General features: G+C 38.5%; 1 protein-coding gene across 3 annotated transcripts in view; it reads right to left on the bottom strand.

Moving 5' to 3' along the window:
• LOC130182286 (disks large homolog 4) overlaps window positions 1–21,447 on the bottom strand; it is a 74,470-nt gene that overhangs the window by 20,490 nt on the left and 32,533 nt on the right. For all 3 annotated transcript variants that reach the window (XM_056397090.1, XM_056397089.1, XM_056397088.1), the window contains exons 2-3: window positions 11,904–12,065; window positions 4,600–4,656 (exon numbers count right to left, since the gene is read on the bottom strand). In XM_056397090.1, coding sequence (XP_056253065.1) covers window positions 4,600–4,656; window positions 11,904–12,065 — 219 coding nt within the window. The remainder of the gene's footprint in view (window positions 1–4,599; window positions 4,657–11,903; window positions 12,066–21,447) is intronic.

The following is a 21,447-nucleotide window of genomic DNA, read 5'->3' as shown; positions in this document are numbered from 1 at the left end:
ATCATGTGCCTTAAGTGCGGGACAGCCTTGATCTGAAATGGTACTGCCAAACAAAGCCTTGCTACTTTACCATATTGATGATGATAATAACCGTGTAGTACTGAGCACCGAATAGTAATAACATCATCAATAATAATCTACAAGCACCATTTTTGAGCCACCAAAGCACAATGGCATTTCGTAATGATTTCTCAAATATATTGAGGTACAGTCATAGTAAAAAAAGACTAAACATGTTTAAAACATGCCTACCATCTTATGATGTCGATGTTTCTTGGCTTTCCGCACATTGTTGAGGAACCGGCAGCCCATCTTTTTGGCGTACCACACGGACATAAACATTCTGCTTTAGGTGCCAAAATTGAAATTGTTGTTGATACTGGGTAGCAAACCCTGCTCACCTCCCAAAATGACATACACACCCACTGAGAGCGTGGCTGGAAGACTTAGTGTAAGCTCTAGAAGTGTTTCCTTTCAGAAGTACCACAAAAGCATTATAGCAAAGTGAGACATTAGGTCTAGGCCCTGCCATAACAGTTAGAGAGTCCAGATTGCCTAAATTAAATGATATATATTTTAACTTAACACATGCTCTTTGAGCTTTGCTTTCCACTCAATCTAAAAAAAACATAATACTAAAGATAGCATGCTGTAGACACAAGATACACCTTTACACAATGTTAAATCCAGAATCGCAGAAATAGCACAGCCCAATTAGCATCTTCTTGCTGAGTAGGTGCTGGAGACTTCATTTGAGGAAGCCCAATATCATCCGCCAATCCAAGGCTCGAGTTATAAAAATTACTCATCACCATTAAAGCTCGTTATTATCTGAGGCGCACTCGTCCTATCTTCAGAAATCACCCATCCAGAGTAAAAAATTAGCATCTACAAACAGATCCTTCCATTCTCCGTCATCTGTGGCAGTGGACTGCGATAGCGGTGCCTCCCTGCTAGTGGTCTGTGCTCAGTGAGAATGCAGTTCATATTTTCTGCTGCTACTGTACTGTACCCCTCCCATCCCTGCTGCTGAGGGAAAGAGGAGCGAGCAGGAAAGTTTGATGGCAATTACTTAGCTGTCTCCCTGTATAATGTCGACGCTGGTGATGTGAGAGGGGGAGGAATTATACTTTGGCTGAACGTAGAAGGACAAGCAGCTCAAACTGGCCTGACTCGTCCTAGGGAGCACTTGAAACTGAGAGGGGACTGGAGGCCTGTAAGCCCCGTTGCTACAGTCAGTCAGTCAGAACAGTGAATCCTCAACATAGTAGTGGCAGTGATGGTGGGAAAAATATAGCTCAGAACATCAGATCATTTTAGTATGTCACTGGGGTTTTTCTTGTTTATTGATGAAGTGTATATTTTTTCCCGTTGCTTACAGAAAAAAGAGGAGAATTCACTGTTAAATCCATAGCTTTTTTTTCACATCTCGCTCAAGCTCTCTCTTTCTGAAAGACAGATGGATTGACAGGTGTGTAATATGCACAGAAACACACAAAGGCGTGCACACTGAACCGAATTATGTAAGGACATGCTGAAGGACAAGCTGTCAGCTGACGTTCTCATTTTGTTAAATAAAATCCCTGCGTCTACCTATCTAATTTTCTCACCCTTCCAACTGCAAGGCCCTCTGTATCTGTCTTACTCCACCATTCAACATGAGCAGCTCTCTCTTTCTCTCTGTGCATGCATTTTTTTTTTTTTGCCTTGCTTCCCTCTCCTTCCCAAAGGACCTGAGCTGCTACTGCACAGTAATTACACCGAAGCTGCAGGGACATATTTAAACATTTATTAAAGAAAACTAAGGAGGACGGAGAAAATGAAGATAGAAACCAGATACCGACCAGACAAGAGTGCAGAGCAGAAAGGGGAGGATATAATGGAGAGCTCTAGGGGAAACACTACAGAAAACAGTAATTGGAGCTGTACATTAAAAATGATTGTCTTTATGCCGAGAGTCAAACACATCTGAGAGGGGTTGACTGTTTTGTCTGAAGAGGATTTGTGCGAAAAGTATTTTGTATACGAACACTTCTGTGGTGAGAGAGGAGAGAAAGTGATATGCATGGTTTTTCATTAGAAAAGACAGAGTGTAACATAAACTGGGCGGTGGGGCTCTTCAGTAAGCGCTTTGTGCCTGCTGGTTCTCACTCCCAGTTCTTCATGGGAAGGATAAATGGCAATGTTGTGTAATGTTTTCAGCCCAAGAACACCAGTCTGTCCAGATAAATGTACCTTATGCATTGTTAAAAACAGTTTGGCTCAGAACATCTTTGGAACAGATCTCTGTCAGTGAATGAAGTCAAAGGTAAAAGCTACAGTGCTGCCTTCAGGGTAGTCAGTATGTGAGTGAACTTCATTCAAAATAAAGAGAAGGAAATGTAACTCTAAAGACACAGGTTAGTTTAATTGTTTTCCCACTTCTTCAGAATTTCACACAATCAGGGATGCCTTCTTTTATGTCTGTATGTGAAGTTTGAAGGCATCTTGAACGCTAAATTAAGTCACTAACTGGATGCCTATAGGGATTCGCTGCAAAGGCGGGGAAACACCCTCTCTGCAATACTGAAAGTTTAAGACTTTTTCCTCATTAACCTACTCTTAGTTTTTCAAAACACCTTTTTCAACAAGCCTTTCTTAACTTAAGATCAAATAATGGATTTGACTTTTTGTATAAAAATCTGGTAAAAACATTTATTTTGATCATGTCTTTGCTGTCAGAAAGAACATGAACATTCAGTTCAATCACAGCAGTAAGAGCACACCACATCATGTCACAATTTATGTAGCCCCATAATAAGAGGAAGACAAGGCACAGCAGACCTAGTAGATATATAGCGTAAGAGGCATGAAGATTCATTAATATGAGAACAGATCAATATCAAAAGTTCTTTTCAGTGTGAAAAAAAACATTTCTAATTACATTATGTCCTAAGATTTAAAAAAAAAAAAAAAATAGATGTCATTTGAAGCTAAAGCACCTCTTCACTAAATCATGTACATAACCCAGAGACCTCCTCTTACTTTGCCAAACCATTGCAGTGCTTCCTGAGACAATCCTACCCATAAATCAATGGGGCCTGGAGTGGTACTGGCAAACCCCACACCATTAAAGCAATAAAGAGACAGACTGACGACACCACCTACACATCAATGACAACCACACGGGCACTACACCAGCTGCAAAGACATCCACACACATAGGCGTTACTGCAGTGCATCTTGGAGACAGCACGTACAAACCGAACCGGTGTGGGAAATTGAATGCATACATATGTAGACTGAAGTACTTCTGTATATGTGTGAGTGAATGTATACAAACACATTTTTCTTATTGATGGCTTTAGGTTGAAGGGTGAAGTAGGATGTCCCGTATGTTAAACGGTTTAATTATAAGCAGGCACTATTAGACAGGGTGTGTTCAAGGTCAGTGCGAGCAGACAAAGACAAGAAATGAGGTTTGATGACAGGAGTAACTACTTGTTCTACAGAGGGAGAGAGACTGAAAGCCAGATTTAATACAGTAAGTCTAACCCTTCCAATGATCCTGTTTTGTCCTTTTGAAAATAATTCTATTCAAAAAATAGACTTCAAACTAGCTTTTGCTTTGAGATTTTCCATTCTTACTTACATATGTAAAGTATAATTAACTTGTTTTTTTTTAGGAAGGATGAAATAACTAATGGTACTTAAGTATGAATTTAAGTATGATTTTTTTTTTGTCTCACAAGACAGACAAAATCATGTGAGCAATTCATGGCACATAAGGCTAATACAACCTGTCTGATCATAAAAGTGTTTTATTGAGAAAGCAGCAGAGCCATCTTTTCAAGGTTATGAAAGCCACTGCACAGTCTCACACTGACACCTGCAGGTTTCAGCCTGTCCTGCAGAAAGATTGCATCTATCCGTCTGTCAAACCCTCATGTTACATGACACCAGCATATCACTGACTCTTAGACAGTGATGCACAGAAGAATTAGTTTCATCTTTACTCATGTCTCATAAGATCATGGCTACTTTTCTACTGATATACATATTTCAGGATTGTTTGTGTGTGTGTGCGTGTGTGTGTGTGTGTGTAAAATCCAGTCCCGAGAAACTGATTCTGGAAAAATGTGCTTTCAAAACCACTTCTTCAAACCAAAACAGGATCCACAATACATATTTTTTCACTGCATAGAAGCTTAGCTGCAGGAATGCTTTAGAACACAGGAACAGAAATATAAATATAACACAGGAATATTATAGTCTGATAGAAGCACAACATTTAAAAACTTTTCAGTTGCAGTCAAGTGATTTCAGGCCCAAAAATAGCCATTGAGTGCAAATGGAACAAATCTGTCAGACAGAGGAGATTTGAATGACAATGAGTATGAACACACTGATATCATCAGAAAACAGATGACCTCATACTCTTTGGCAGTACAGATAAAATGGCATTGAACGGGGCAGCTGTCTCTCTTCAATCAGACACTGAGTGACACCAATTCCAGCAAAGGGAAGAAATGAGGATACAAATCACACTGATGTTGATGGCTGATGATGACACTGGTAACTTTCAGGGTGACGGAACGGCACGGATCACTGTGCTCTTACCAGTGTGGAAACAGCGGAGGTGTACATTGGAGTGTGTCCCGTAGACATCAACACAGGCTGCAAAACAACAGAAGGGAGAGGGTAATTGTGCGGGGCTTGCGGATGGACACAGGGGAAGAACAGTGGGTGCTTTGTTTTTCTTGTTTTGTTTTTTTTTTTTTCTTTAATCATTAGAGGAGATTCTGACAAGTTTATCTCTGACACACACACACACACACACATTTACATCTGGGTTCACAGCAAAGGCCCACCGAAACCAGGTTACCAGACCTGATAAAAGGACCATGTCTTGTATGAAAAGTGATACTGATACTGATACTAAGTACATATTTAATGAAATCTATAACAAGCTCATATTATAGGTTTTACTTATGATAGGTCACTACTCCATATTGAATAATGTTCAATCAGTGATAAACCTGAAAGTGGCAGCGTATTATATAGAAGCATTGCAAATGCTGATTGTATATACATGTATTTTTACAAAATATACCTGCCTTATATATCTAACAGAGATATACTATATTATATAGATTTTTTATATGTAAATTTAAAATACTTAGACCACTAAAACTGTCCTAAAATAATTACATAAATCAGTCACTTTCCTGTATTAATCTGATCACATTGTGCACTGACTGTTGCATATTAGAACACATTTAAAAAAAGAAACAGAAAATACACATCATAAATCATGCTTCAAGAATGGTATTTATTTCTCCCCCACTATTGATAGCTTATTGATGGACTAATGACAAACAGCTCATTCAGAATCGGTTAAGCAGTAAAGAAGAGTGGGATCATTATGCCCGTTAAAGCAGAATGGATCCTGCACAGCTGCTTGAAACAATACACCCTGTGCCTATGAATTTTACAAATAGCAGCAGTGCAGCATTTTCACATGTCAGGAGACACTTTCCTTCCACTGGGAAAGTTTTACATTGCAGCAAAGCACAGCATTCAAGTATGAATGTTGGGACAGCTGTATTTGTTGACCAAGTAGGAGTACCTGCTCATGCTGATCCTAATATTTACAGATACTATCTGTACACCTCTCGTGCACTAATACAGACATGGCCTTTTATTAATAGTTCCTCTGAGAACCTGTCAGTGCACCGCTCAATGGCACATCAGCAGTAGTTGTCACAGTAGCAGAGTAGTAGAGTATTACTAAGTTATTTTATCACACTACCCCCACCAAAACTTTACTAGCAAGTGAAGAGATTCAAACAGGCAACATTGTGCTTGCAAGTCAACTTTCTTAACCTTCCTACTGCCAGCAGGGAGTAGGAAGGTCACGAGCAGGGAGAGTGATGCCGGAGGGGGACTGTGTAATGTGAGGAGGGGAAAAAGAAAGTTAGGCATGTGAAAATAAGACAGATGCAGGTATCCACAGAAGTTACATCATGTCACAAAGTAATGAACAGAGTCACAAAAACAAAATGTCAAAACTGAACCACCATGAGTTTATGTCACTGTGTGAGGAAGAAATAGTAGTGCAAGGGGTAACACTAAGTGCAGATAAATCAGCCACCACCATCATCGTCATCATCATCATCATCATCATCATGGCCATCAGCATCATCATCAAACGTACTCTCATTGTCGCAATCGCAATCATCATCCATGTCAACACCTCTTTATCAAAATCCTCATCAACAACAAAGAGCAAAAAAACAACCGTCATTATCTTCATCATTACCATTATCTTCAGACTTAATCATTTGTTACACTTATGTAATTAGAATTCGTCAGGCATAAAATGTTAATACTTGCATGTCCCTTGTTACCAGCATACAGCAGAATACAGTATGATCATGATCACCGACATGAGGCTGAGGGGGTAAAAAACAAAATGGCTCCAACAGTCTTTGTCCTCAGTAATCCAAGCCTGGGACTGAGTTACTTTTATTTATATATAATTTTATAACTATTCAAAGATGCAGACCATTGACATAAAATGATGCAAACAATTCCCTTTGAACTAAGTGAGCCCAGACCTTTATACTTTATACTACAGTGCATTCAGCTCTCCCTGAAGAGAAACACAAGACTTCATAAATAATGGCAGTATTCCAGAAATAGAAATAGGGCCAATCCTGGTTCCCAAAACATTGTGAACAACATCAACATGCTGCCTTTTATGTGATAGGAAAAAATATCCTCCAGATGGAATTTTGCTGCAGTGTAGGTGTCTTGATAACACTGTTATTGTTGCTGTAATTTTAATTTCAGTTGCTTACCCCACCATTACAGTTTTGCATTTCAAGTTTTAATTCGGTGAAAATACTAAGCAGCAGAATTTAATTTTTGCAAATGGAGGAAATCTCCAAAGTCTTTGTTAAGAGACTTCGGGAGGGATGGGACACCCCCCTCTGATGAAGCTCCAATTCAAGATTTAGGCTTCTAAAATTGGTTAACTATGTCCGGAAGGATGATATGAAGGAAATACCTAGTTTTAAATAACACATTCCTTCAGACAAAAATGCCTTTATGGTATACAGTCAACAAGGTAGCAAGGAACCAACCTAACTATAATTGTAAAGACATTAAGATGACTTTTCTATCAAAGACGTTCACGCTTATTTTGGACTGATTCGTTTACAGTTACATGGTCTCAGGAAACCTACATCAAGTACAGTACAGTGCATATTGCATGATGCACCCACACAGTGCAGTAAATAAACATTAATTATTCATCTGTATGGTTTAAGTTTTACATATGGTGATATGTAATTATTTTATCTGCATGCTTTTATTTAATCTAATTTATTTTTAATGTGACCTATTGCTGATGAGATGCCAGTGAGTAAAACAATATAGACTCACGAAAGCATGCAAGAAAAACATGAATAATATTGGTCTATTTAAGTGTAGAAAGTCATGCCATAGAAACACCAGTGACTGATGATGAGCAGTCAGAAATTCACTTTTCAACTTCTCCAGCTTGTATAAAAGCAGCCATCCAGCAAAATGGACTTTGTCCACTGATTTCAATAAAATGCACTAGGAGTCAGAATAATCAACATTCAAGACTCTTAAAGATATCACAGATGTGGAGTACAGCCAGTAAGATGATTTGGCTGTGCAGAGACGTGACATTAACAACATATGGGGGAAACTTGGATCCTGTGCATATTGAGAAATCTTCTACTTTTGATGCCTAATGAAGGTCCTTGACTGAAGTGTTTACCTCCTAGCTACAGATTTTGATGCAGGTGTGCAGACTGCCTACGCTTTTATTATCAACACTGCAGTTCAATGTGAATGTAATATCCTGTTTAGATTTAATAATCTGTTAGATATGTTCCCAGCTATGAGAAGCCCAAACAAACAGCTCAATATGGGCACCTCAGGCAATGTAAGTACATGTCTATAGTATATATGACAACAGACCTTGACACAGAACTGAAAAAAGGTAGCAGTTGTGGTAATTAAAGGATAGGGCTTGCCAAACAGAATAAGGTTACAAATCAACTAATCAGACTGCGGCTACAAACATAGTACCATTTTTCAAACCTGTGGGCAACGTAGCTTTTAACAAACATCACTCAAACAGGAGTAAGAAGTGTGGATTTGTTGGGGGCTATTTTAATTGCAGATAAACACATATTGTTGCATTAATGAGTATTTAATGCAGCAGGATCATTTATTTGGGATTGACAGTGACTTAAAATAAAGTACAGTGCCCATGATCATGACAATCAAGGGGCATGTCACTCGGTGCAATGCTGTGGCTCATTGGTGTGTTTCTAATATTTTTTGGACAAGAGAGGAGGTCTGGCACAGAGGAATAAGTAAATCAGATCTGGCTACATAGACGATAATTACAGTTGGTAGGATATGAACCATTCATTGTGGTCTTTTCATGGGATTTGCCAATATGAAAAATATAAAATATCACCCACCTTATCTCTTAATGAAATTTATCTGATTTCTTGTTATAGATACTGCCCTTCTTGCTAACAGTTTGTAATAATTATATGTAGAGCCCAAAAAATTCTGATATCGATATATTGGCAAATATATCGATATATGTATAAATGATTTATATAAACACAAAAAGATATGTAATAAAAGCAGGATATTTGACAGTTTACCAGGATATTTTACAGTCTAAAAATAAAATGACAACAGTGCACTGAAACGGTAAATTTCACAGAGAATTAAATAAAATAACTATAAAAATAAATAACTATAAATAAAAAACATAAGAACAAATATGTATATAATACACTGTTGCTTATAAAGTTGGAAAAAAATATATTTTGTCCTTTTTCCATGAAATGATTTTGACAATGTGATTTATTTCATTTCACCTGGGTAATTGGGACACATAATGTAATCATTGCACCTAGTCAAAAGTGATTACTGATGCATTTAAATAGGAATAAACAGAGGATTGTGTCTGAAAACAAAATTATTCCAACTTTATGGGCGACAGTATGTATATGTAGTTAACTTGAATGAAAACAAAGGATCAAATATACATAAAATGCTGCCTATATAACTTGACTTGACCTGAGCATTTCTACTGCATTATTGCTTCTTAATAAAAGTATTCATATCAGCGCATATCGGAGAATATATGTGCCGATACCTATATATCTGTGAATGGCCAATATCAAACGATTTAATTGGCCGACTGATAAATCGGTCGGGCTCTAATTATTTGGCATAAAAAAATGTGAAAAGTATGTGAACTTTCATATATACTGACAGAGTAACCAGTCAGAATTTCTGATGCCACGAGCCTCTGAGAAATGACTGAATCATTCAGGTAATGGATCTGAAGCACTGGAGGGCACACATCACATTTAAAATTTTCTCTGAAACAGACTTAAATTCCCTCTAATGGTGTATTTTAGGGAAAGGAGTAAGTCTCCCTTCACATCACCATAGTAAATGGTGCACCCATCATCTCTGAATAATTACTGATCCCCTGGTATCTGCTGGATAACAAACTCCACTGGGACAAAGGGAATTAATCAAACCAGCAAGAAAGGTCAGAGAGGGATAGCACATTGTCTAAGCAGTTTTATGTTCTTACACTGTTTCATCTGTATCATGTTGTGTGAGTAACAAACTGCATTATTATTTACATTCCAATGCAAGACACTTATAGTATATGTAATTTTTTAGATCCCCCCAACTGCTACAGTACATCACCCTTAAAATATCCCAGAAAAACTCATCTAACACTTGCATCAAAGCAGGACTGACATCTGCCACCTTTCTGTTGTCACACTCCTCTGGCTGCAGCAGCTGCTGGATTGACACTTTGACTTGACAAAGCAGCTAAAAGTCAGTCAAACAGTCAGTCAGAGACATGTGGACACTGACAGACAAAACAACTACAACCAAATTATGACTGGGGCTTGTTTCTCTGTGCGTTGTTGGTTATTGTGTATGGAACTTTCCCCATTAACTGAACTCAGTTCTCACATTACATTAAAGAAATATAAAAATAGTTTAATGTAAACCAGATCACGAGTGATCTTTTGAGTGGTTTGGATTACTTCCATACATTCACTTTTTATTAAATGGCACATTACTGAAGGCTGTGTTAGGTTGAATTAATGCTCTGTCCTATACAGTATGTATGTATAATGTTCCTAAAAAAAGCAGTAAGTAACCTTTACTTGAAGTGTTTTGCTCAAGCTGTAGTTTGTTCATCTCCTGTTTAAAAGCAGATGACCAATGAGAACGGGCTCTCCAATGCCACCACCACCAAGTTTTCAATTTGGCAGTGCTCCTAAAACCAGCACCCTCTCAGTACCAGCAAGGAAAAATCTCCATGGCCACCATAGCTCATGCTGAACAGGCTCTGTATGTTTTAAATAGTAGCTGTAAAGCACTATAACTCAGCCTCTCCTCTGTACTCATTAAAAGAGAACATTTTAATGGACATATCTGCTCCCCAGGGACTTCATTTTACTCCCATGTCGGAAATAGAGAAACACTTCCCCCTCAAAGCAAATAAATACAGGAACTCTTAAGTCTTAATAGCCAGTGATGCTGTTAAATAACATGTGGGCATATGAGATGGATCGTTATTAAATGAGCATCATAGCTTACACCTGCTTGCATTTGTAGCTACAGTATGTAATCGTTACTGCACTCCAAGCAGAGTGATTGTGCTCATGTTCCTACTGATGTCAGCTGTATCTTTTGACTGCGTGACCAGTAGCTCGTATGTTGTCTGTGTCGATGCCTCCTTCTTTCTAATGGAGCTCTCATAGAGATTAAATTTTGCATTTGTAAGACACTTATCTAAGGTAAATACTGTAAAGAAGCAGTTTAGTTTTTGTGTTTGGAGCTGCTACAACTGTATGTTGTGCCCACAAAGTTCTGGATTACTCTTTATACTTAAAAATGTAATTGTTTGTTTCCGGTGTCAAAAGCTTCTTTCAGTGAATGAAAAATGGTTAGTCTCATTTAACTGCAAGATAAATCATATTAATTTCTTTCTAAACTTACTAAACTTATTTCTTTATTTGCAGCTACATGTGCCAGTCAGGCTGTCTGGTGTTATAATTTTCATTCACAAAACTAATCATGGGAGATTTAATTTCAAAGGTTAAATTGTAATAGATACTAATATTACACATTGACATCTGTTAGGATAAACTGATCTCTGACCATATCCTTAATGTTTCAGCTGATCATATTACTCAGCCCTGAATATATCTTGTATCCACTTTGATTTTCATGCTATTAAGCTCTAATATCAAATTACCCACTATCCATGTTCATACAGGTGTAAGGTTGATCTGATATGTAAAGATATCAAGGGCCAGATTTCCTCATAAATATATTATTTTCCAATTAAAGTATGTATGTTGAAGAATTATCTGGATTTCAAAACAGACATCCATCTTAAGTGAAAAGTTATAATGGATAAATTATTGTGTTAATTGAAGCTTGTGTATGATTCAAGCTTAGAGTATGTTATGCCTCTGAATCAAGAAAACCTCGTCACTACGACTGTAAATCTGTTTGGTGATTGAACTGGGGATATTCAGACTTCTTGTTTTTTTCAGTAGCACTGTAAGTAATTAGGGATATAATTCTAACGTCTTATTTCACTTAATTTTGAAAGTTATCACCATTATTCCAATAATCTATACAAATACCCACTTTTGCAGCTATATTTACGCTACAGCGCGGCTCATATGACCATTGTCATAATTTATGTATGTATTATGCTGACAGCTGAGTGTATTGTGCTGTTGTATTAGTGTTAGGTATTGATCAGCAGTTTACATAAATATGTGTGTGTGGGGGGGGTGTGTGTGTCATACCTTGACAGGAGAGATATGTGTGTGTGGTGTGTAGCCATGTATGGCCTCCATGGCAGCAAGGTTCTTATCACTCATATGAAGCATCTCGGCACTTTTCCCAGGAGCCAGATGTGCTGGACTGTGCTCCAAGGGGGGCGTCTCCTCATCCTGGTACCTGTACTTCTACAGACACACACACAGACACAGACAAGGCTATTAGTCCCATCGGGTCTCATTTATAAGAAGCAGATGTCAGTGTATTTTATTAAAAGCAGAGAACAGTCATTGTGTTGATAATGTTTAGATCACAAACAGAATCCACTGCCTCATTATTGTACCCTCTCATTGATGTCTCATCTCCCATACTGACACAATGACAAATTCACCAAGCACACAGAGCAGTATTTCCATCACTGATGAATCCTCAGCCAAATGTGGACAATCTATATGCATATCTGGTATATCACATAACATGTGTGATGCCTACAAGTGCAAAGTGAAGGCATGATAGAAACAGAGCCTCAAAATATTGCCATTGTGCATTCAGCGAAGTGATCGTCCTCCACAACCACATGGAGCAACTAGAGCCATGACTCATAGCAGCTCTACAGTAGCAGATCATGCAGCTTCTTCCTAGTAACCTTACTCCCCTACCGATATCCCACACCTGGGCAGCCTGCCAGCAGCCCACTGTGTCAGCCACACATGGTAGGTTTCATTCTAGGCGTGATGACACAAAATCTGTACACAGCATTTTCCATCACAAACACATCAGAAGGTGGGCAGCATCACAGTGGAGATCTGCCACACTGTCCTGTGGGTTAGCGCTTGTATTTTTGCTACAAATCTGTACTCCCCTAAAGCCCCTCAGGCTCACAATATGCCCTGCTGCACTGCAGATGTGAAGCAGTCCATTCTGAAAACGGAGAAATTCGGTGGGATCATCTGAATTTTGGCTGATTGCCGGATGGCCAGCCCTGCCACTCTCGCCTCTCTCTTTTTTCTTTTTGGAGGCAGACGGAGAGGGAGGTGCATCACTGAGCCCTGTCTCAGACAGGCTGCCTAGCAACCAGAGCAGAGCAGAGATTGCAGTGCCACAGTTGGGGCTGCCAGCGTCGGTCCTGGATCACATTACACTGAGACAGCAAGAAAGAGAAGGAGTGAAATAGAGATGAAGATAGAGGAGAAAGTCAGGGGGATGGGTAAAAATGAAAAAGTGAGAGTCAATAAAGGGAAGCAGAGAACAGAAGCATGGGGGTGAACCAGAGAGAATAGTTGTTGATAGCAGTGAACTGAACAACTGCTGGTTAGTTATTATTTCTATATCAGTAAACTCTACAAAGTAAGATTTTTATTAAATAACAGCATGCATTAGCCTAATCTGGGAAAGATTAGTAAATAACATGAATCACAGCTCAAAGTAGCCTGAGCTTTTCGTTCTCTACTACCTCCCCCTTTCCTGCATGACCAACATTCATGCTGCCATGTTGCCTTCTGTCCTGCTGGAGGGGGATGTGACCGTCACTGCTTAAGATATGTTACAGTGTCATTTTGGAGAGGGCTTTAGGTACATTACTTTATACTAGTACATTGTATGTTTGTTGCCCAATATAACACAATGGGCAAAACCTTAACGTTCAAAAATACTGACTTACTGACTGACTGAGCTGAATTATGAAAAATGCAAATACTATTGATAAATGTGGTGTTAAAGGAGCTTTTTTCAAACATTTCTCACTGAGAGCTGAATTCTGGCCAGTCAGTAAAGGGACGCTGAACTCCTGGGTATCATCAAAGTTCATTACAGTTTCCCAGCTGGTCTAACCAATGTGGAGGAATATATAGTGAGCTCATCTGTAAAATGAAAAACACTTTTGGACGCTACTCGGGTCATTTTCTCTGCCCTTTCAGCATGAGCGCAATGCATGATGGTATATATTGCTTGGTTAGTGACCATCAGTTGTACACTACTTTTCATGATGCATTGTGGGGATACTATTATTCCACTATTTAGGGTATAATTTTTTCCCACTATACATTAGGACAGCACTACAAAATGGCAAACTCACTATATAGTGGACTACATAGGGAGCAGCGAGCGATTTCGGACACAGCAGTGATGTTTCAGATGCCTCTGATTCATTGTATAGTTGTTCGGAGCAGCCACACTCGACACTCTTGAAAATCTGGCCATCATAGAGAGGTGAAAATGTGATATTGTTTAAATGTAGGGATAACGGACCCGTGTGTCAAGGGATTTCTGTGACTTTCCAAAACCGGCTACAAACTACTACTCTTAATGCCGTGATTGGCCAGATGTGATGGAGGTTTTGCTCTTTTTCTTTTCAACTATTTCTGTCACTTTTGATGTGAACAGCAGAGTATAACACTACGAATGCTGTCAAGGAGAGACATGTGAAAATGTTGCTGTTATACCCATGTTTAAGTGGTATTGCATCTCCCCACTCTCTGTGATGGCTGGCTTTTCACTCCGCCTTTAAGTGTTACCGTTTGGAAAAACTATAAACACGTTATTAACATTTCAGACATGATGGTGGAACGACACATTGTACAAATCAGTTCTGTTTGAGCATAGCTCTGCCCGTAGCCGTTACCTTTCTGATGACAAGTACAACAGGAGTTATATTTTATCCTGTCAATACGTTTTTACGCAAGTTCATACCTGCAACATTTTCACTAGTATAGGGATAATGCCAAACAAACAGAAATTGCTTTGTTACACAGTAATGTTGCACCACAGGTAAAAAGTGAGAAAATCATGTCAGAATTCATATTTTAAAAAACATTAAAATGTAACTCTAGAAAGGATGAATTTACACTGACTAAAAAAATGTGCATAACACAGGTCTGGGTAATAGAAGGGTCTGTAATCCCTCATTTACAACTGTGCACTTCATTTTGGTGATATTATATAATCCGTTTAGCATCTATACAACTACTGCATAGAACTGTACTCCATTTACACATTTTTTCACAAGTGCCTTTTTTGATACTGTTTAATATTGTTTTTTCAGGCTGAACGCTATGTAAAAAAAATCATATTGCGATTATTTTTGTCAGATATTGCGATTGTGATATGAATTTCAGTTGGAATGATCCTGTTCCCTTACGTCTGGAGAATATGATTTGTAGGCTGGGGATCTCTGTAGCACCACAACGTTTATGGTGCTAACAAAGTGACACTTCTTACCTTTATCAAAAAATTGCAGCTGCTTTAATTTGGTTACTGCACTTGGCCATATTGCGATTTTGATTATATTTGGATTATTTGTGCAGCCCTAGTTTTATGTTATCTGGTTAGAGACAATAATTATGCCTCTCTGCCTGAAAACTAGTCTCATTCACTTTTTGTATGATTTTAAGCTGTACAGCTAAACATATTAACTGTTATCATACCCTTTAATCTGTTTCAGTAAGGTCCTATGAAACCCAATGGTATTACATTATTGCATTAAAAGGCCTTAAAAGTATTAAGGCTGTTAGCAAGATTATTTTCTTTACAGTGTAATGAGAGATTAAAATTCAAGACATTATTTTTTTTAATGCAACCTGTGCCTGGCTGGAATGCGTCAATAACTTGGCAGTATTTTTGAATAGAAGGGCAAAAAAAAAGAGAAAGAAATTTCCATTCTTAGGTTGTAATACATCGTATACACTCCCATGTCCACAATTACATTAACACGGGCTGGATAAATACATGCAAAACTCGCACAATATGATATCATGTCATCTATATGATATGTTTTAATAAACATCATTGGACAACAGTCCAATTGGAAATTTGTTTTCCTGAGGTCCTTATCTCACAAGCAGGGGGGTTTATAACAGGCTAGAGTAATTAAAATCTGCTTGTAACTGTACAAACAGCCTCCCAAATTACATCTGCAAAAAATACCTCCGGGTTTCCCAGGCCTTTAGTGTATCAGTATATCATGGAAAGCTACTGGTACATCTTTAAGGAATTACTCTGTTGTAAAGGTCAATGGAAGGAGTCTCCACAGTTCTACTGTTATTTCTTTACTGTATTAAGAACGACACACTGTGGGGCTGAATAAGCTGTTCCTTTAATGGTTAAATGAGTTAACTTAATGTAGAGCAAATGTCAAATACTATCTACCATCATCTCAGTTTGTAATTCAAGGACCAAGCTTGAGCTTTTAAATTACTGTGCATTAGGTAATGGAACGAAAGCTAACCTCACCTCTCAGGCATATAATTTCAGAGATACTTCGACTGCAAATGCACTTGACGTGCAAGGTGTTACATGAACCTTGAGAAGCTCTTCATGTGTAAATTAAAGGTGGCAAATCCCCACTGCATCTTCACAGAATTTAAGCTTTTTCAAGTTCACCTATTTGCATTTTCTTTAATGAATCCTTTTTTTTTTTTTTTTTCTATATTTGGATTAATTTTAACATTTCCTGCTCAGTTGAACTCGGGGGGGGGGGGGGGGGGGGGGGGTTATGCTGGGTGCTAAGTCTGTATGATGTGTCACAGTGCTGTAAGAATGAACTACATGCTGGAATTTAGTTGAATGCAACACAGTACATCTCAGTGACATAAATCTGGACTGGGAAATGTGCTTGAATTAAAACAAATTTGAAACAGTCTCATAAAGAGATGTTTAAATTATGTGTTTAGATTTAACACAGAGCCAAAGACTGGTCACATTTTCCTATTCAGGCAATTGTTATTGAATACACAAACGATAATTAATTATCCACAAATACTATATCCGGCTTTTAGACGTTAATACTTTAACTACTACTACTTAAGCCAGTTTCATTGATTTTACCTCTTGCTGTTATATTCTGTAATAACATGCTTATTAGTCATTATTATGTTGCAGTCAGTAGACATAATCACACTGAGACATTTATCTCCTGTATTCACCTGTTTTAGCAGTAACTCAGACTTTAGCTTTAGTTCATCCACCAGTAAAGCTATAGAAATGAATTTACCTCTCTTTACCTCCACGTAAGCCAGAACACCTGCTGGCTGTTAGTGGAGCAAACCTTCCCATCCACCAACTGGAAGCCGTAAAGCAGCCGCTCTAAAGCTGAATACTTTTAGCATCTTTAAAATCAGACTGCTGATTTGCAAGAAAAATGATGCATCTGCTGCACAGCATCATCACTCATTGCCACTTCAACAGAGCATGATGAGAGAACAATGTTTGTCTCTCATGGTGATATGAACTTTTCTTTCCTCCATTACAGTCCATCAAAATACAGTCATTGTTGCCTTCTCAGTTGATTTTCACTCTCAAGTGCCAAAACCCCAAACACAGCTTTCATCTAATTTGCATTATCCCAATTGCTGCTGCCAGCCAACACCTACAGTACCACTACAACAGTTTTTTTTTCGTGTATATACGCCTCAAAAAACGGGAAATTAACTCATCTCCTGCCAGTGCTAACTTTGGACTATTCTCCAAGGTTTTTCAGCACAACACTGACAAATGTTAGTGTCCTGTAGCTATGTATGCTGCAACAACAACAACAACAGACTTTACACTTACCATGGGGCAGAATGCTTAAAGCTGCACCAGGCAGGATTTTAATCGAAGAATCCATCCAGCCCAAATCAAAAAGTGGAGCTGCAACAAAGAAAAGCTTCTTATACCCCCATGGAGACGCTCTAGATTCACCCTCTCCACCAAAATTGAAGTCTGCTGTTGGGTTTGGTCACTTGTATCTGTTTGTAATGCCAGAAATGAAAGGTAAAATATAATGCTTCTGCCAGGAAATGTATTTACTCATCTATGATTCATGATGTATTTATTAATTCAGCTGCACACTACCCCTGTTTGTGTTAAGAAGATGTAGTATAGCTTTGTGCATGTGGGCTGCAGAGTGAAGGTGTTTCATATTAAGCAGCACCTCGACTGCTTCTGTACACTGTCCCACAGGGAGATAATCTAGGTACTCAGTCAAGCAGCACTATTTAGAATATCCGACTACAACTTTGACCAAACATGTAGAAATGTTTTCTGTGGCGCATGTTTTGAAGCTCATTACTGTCCAAGACTTTCTCTAAAAATAAAAATAAAGTCCCAAAGTGCTGTTGGGCTTTCTTCACCACGAGAAGGCTTATGTTACTACAGTGAAACAGGAAAAGTCATAAAAAATAAATAAAGAAAACTTTTTTTCCCCCTCTTACTCCCAGGATACGTACTCAGCACTGTTTTAGAGACTCAACATTTAGTCTCCCTTTATATTTCAGCCTGATATATTCGCTTGTTAATTTATGTTCTAACCCAAATTAATGAGATTCTGAATATCATTTCTGTGGGATGAATCATCATTGATAAGACCCACACAAATGTATCATCCTGAAATTTAATAATCAGATTCAAGTCAGAGATACAGTAAATTGTACCACAGTGTGTGCTTGGCTGTCGTCCTTCTGGTGAGGGTTGTGTGAGCTGGGGATGGTTTCCATCTCGTCTGTCTGCTTTCACAGGAACTTAATGCTTATCCGTAAGACCAGAAGGGAGCAGTATTTATATGATGTGTAAGGAAATATGTAGATCACGTGGATTTCATAAGTCATTAAACTTGATGAAACCATCTTACCCTGACCTTGCAAAATAATTTTTCTTGACTTAAGCCCTGTGAAACTGACCCTGGAAAATAACAGAAAAATTAAAAATCAATTCAAAGCTATATTTGAGTTTACAGGTCAGGTGCAACCTATTCCCCTCACACACTGCTCAGTCGTCTTGATTATTTCTTCCCCTCCCCCTCTGTCCACACAAGCATGCACAGACCATTTTTATGCTGAGTACATACATTTTATGTATGTTGCACATGTAGTGGGGGATCGCAGCGTTAACCCTCCCCCAGCCCCATGTTTGGTCCACAAGCATTCGAGTGGAGGCCATTTGAACACAGCACTGTAAGACTGCTTGATGGTTTCACTAGAAACAAACATGCAGTAATAGCAGCAGTGGGTATTTCCTTTTATCCTATGATCATCAACACTGCTTACAAAAATAGGTCTAACACAGCTCTTTGATGCAGTATTGTTCTCACTGCTGTTAGCAAACATCTTGAAAAAAGTCTTTTGTTTCTTATTGGCTATCAATGCAGCGAGGAGAGAGAGGAGTCACACATTATCTCAAGCATTAAATGCAGATAATACAGCTCACTCTTCACATCCAGATTCAACATAACAAGACAACCACGAGCTACAAACATACGTGGTTCATTTCATGACTAACATGTAAAAATGGAAAAGAGATGTTTCATATTGGCTGTGGTTTTAGTTTTAGTTCTTTTGTGTTTTTGGAGAGAAATGCTGTCATAGTTTGTCTGTGCGTTTTGTTTTCTATGAACGCTCATGACCTCAAGGGTAAGTTACTTTGGTTCTGTCTGTGCAGTAAACTGAGACTGAATTTAATTTTAAAGGTCGATGATGCATATCTGTGCCAGATGCTTAGTGAAGTGGGGTTTTTATATATATATATATATATATGTGTATATATATATATATATATATATATATATATATATATATACACACATTATGTTCTTGTCTTTTCAGTGTCTGACAAGCTAGATAAATTAAAAGTATCAATGATGTTCACTGCCAGTTCTTAACGCTGGCTATAAATCAGACCTCTGTTGGTTATTTAAGAGGTCATCCACCATTTCTGCAACTCTTACGTGTTCACCTCCAGATTTTCAGTGGCAAACCATGTAATAAGGCAACCTGTCTTGCAATAATATGCAAATTTAATTCTGGTGGCTTTCACATTTGTAAAGGATCACGTTGACAAGTTTGAGTTCTTTCAAATAAGCCACTGAGTCTCTTGCAGAAAACCCATATATTCTGCACTGTCATCCCATCAAGACACTGTATGAGCAACATCTTGTCAGGTATATGCCGAGTCTTTTTTGTGCAGCTTTTATAGATGGATAAGGGCCATTTCTGTACAGTGCTAGTTTTTACACTGCTAGTGTGCTACTAAGTCCTGCAGCCTACACATCCGTTGCTCACACAACACCAGCTGCAGTATTTGATAACAGATAAGCCGGGAAGAGCAAGTTAGCAAGGTAGATGCAGCGCTGAATGGTTCAATCTCAGACCTAAACAGAGCATTAGTAAATATCTGCTGCCGCACATTGTTTTTGCTGCATTTCTCCGCGCTTACCATCAGAGCTCAGGCTCACTGCTCTTTATTAAGGAGGATGACATAAACAGTAGGGTAAAATAGGTCAAATCCATAGGAAGGAGGAGGAGGACAACAGTTACAGTAAGGATGTGAAGTGTAAAACCAGTTCCTCACAGACAGGAATGCAGACTGCACATTAGCAAAGCAAACCACCTCTGCTTTGATATCACCTTCTGATATTTTCTAAATCATTACTCTGGATCATTTGATTGGTTGGCAGGTAATGAGTGACAGCAGGTCGTTTTCCTGTCCATTTTCCAGTAAAGACGTCTGAGAATCGATTCTCAGGGTGAGGTGATCATCGATCTTGATATTGAGATGAAGGCACACTGACCCCTAAGTCGTAAATCATTCATTACATTAATACTCATTTTCCACTTGAACTCAATGCTTTGGCTAGTTTACATTGCATGGCCTTCAATATAGGCACTACACTGAAATATAAAACTTCAAACTTCAGCAAGGCTAGTCTGTCCTGATTAAATGTTGTGAGGCCATCAATGAGCATTAAGCATAAAAGAGCACATTAAAGCACTGCTGAAGGCTTCCAACCACATAAAGACTCTTCTAATTAAGGCCCTGAATTTAAGATGACAGAGAAGCTCTGTGTTGGGCTTTGTTAAAGAACAAAGGTTATGCAAACAAATAACCTTGGAATTGACCGGTCACATGGTAGCTACTGTAACACAGATTTTTATCGAACACATGGCAGTCCATGAGAATGCAGGGAATAAAAGCAAGGGCAAAGGCTAGAAATATAGGATGAGGAACAGAAAAAAAGACATATCCCTGCAATATACAGTTTACCCAAAAGATCCGGCCAAAAAAGAAAATAATACCACCGTTAACAACCCACCATGAGACTGCAACAGACTGAATGCAAGCTGTTTATGAGCTACTCAACCTGCAGGACATATGTGAACAGACAAGTTATTTGGGCAGTAAAGAACAATGCAGAGACTAATCTTGAATCTTGGGGATGATTAGCATTTTTCAAAGGACAGGACATTCTGGACATAATTAACTGTGGCACAATAGATGTTGCAAATTCTGCAATAGCTGACGTTCGCACGCTCACAAACAAAGTATCTGCTTGTAATATGAACTTGAGATGCGCTGAACATCATTAGATCTGTTCTAAACTGCATTACATACTGCAAACCAAGCACAATTCATTTTAATTGAGCTTTTAATCCCATTTTGAAATCTGCTTTTATTACAAAGTAAATGTTTGCTGTGGAGATACATTTCACTGGTTGGTCATGAGGCAACTTGAGTCTGTGGGAGGAGAGTTTTAATATGTTTTCCACAAGGAAGGCATGGTGTCTCAGATGGAGATATGGAGGAAGATATGAGGCAGGAGGG

The sequence above is a fragment of the Seriola aureovittata genome, chromosome 15 (assembly GCF_021018895.1).
Source record: "Seriola aureovittata isolate HTS-2021-v1 ecotype China chromosome 15, ASM2101889v1, whole genome shotgun sequence".
Classification (NCBI taxonomy): domain Eukaryota; kingdom Metazoa; phylum Chordata; class Actinopteri; order Carangiformes; family Carangidae; genus Seriola; species Seriola aureovittata.
The sequence above is the reverse complement of the archived record's forward strand: the minus strand, read 5'-3'. Positions and strand labels throughout refer to the sequence as shown.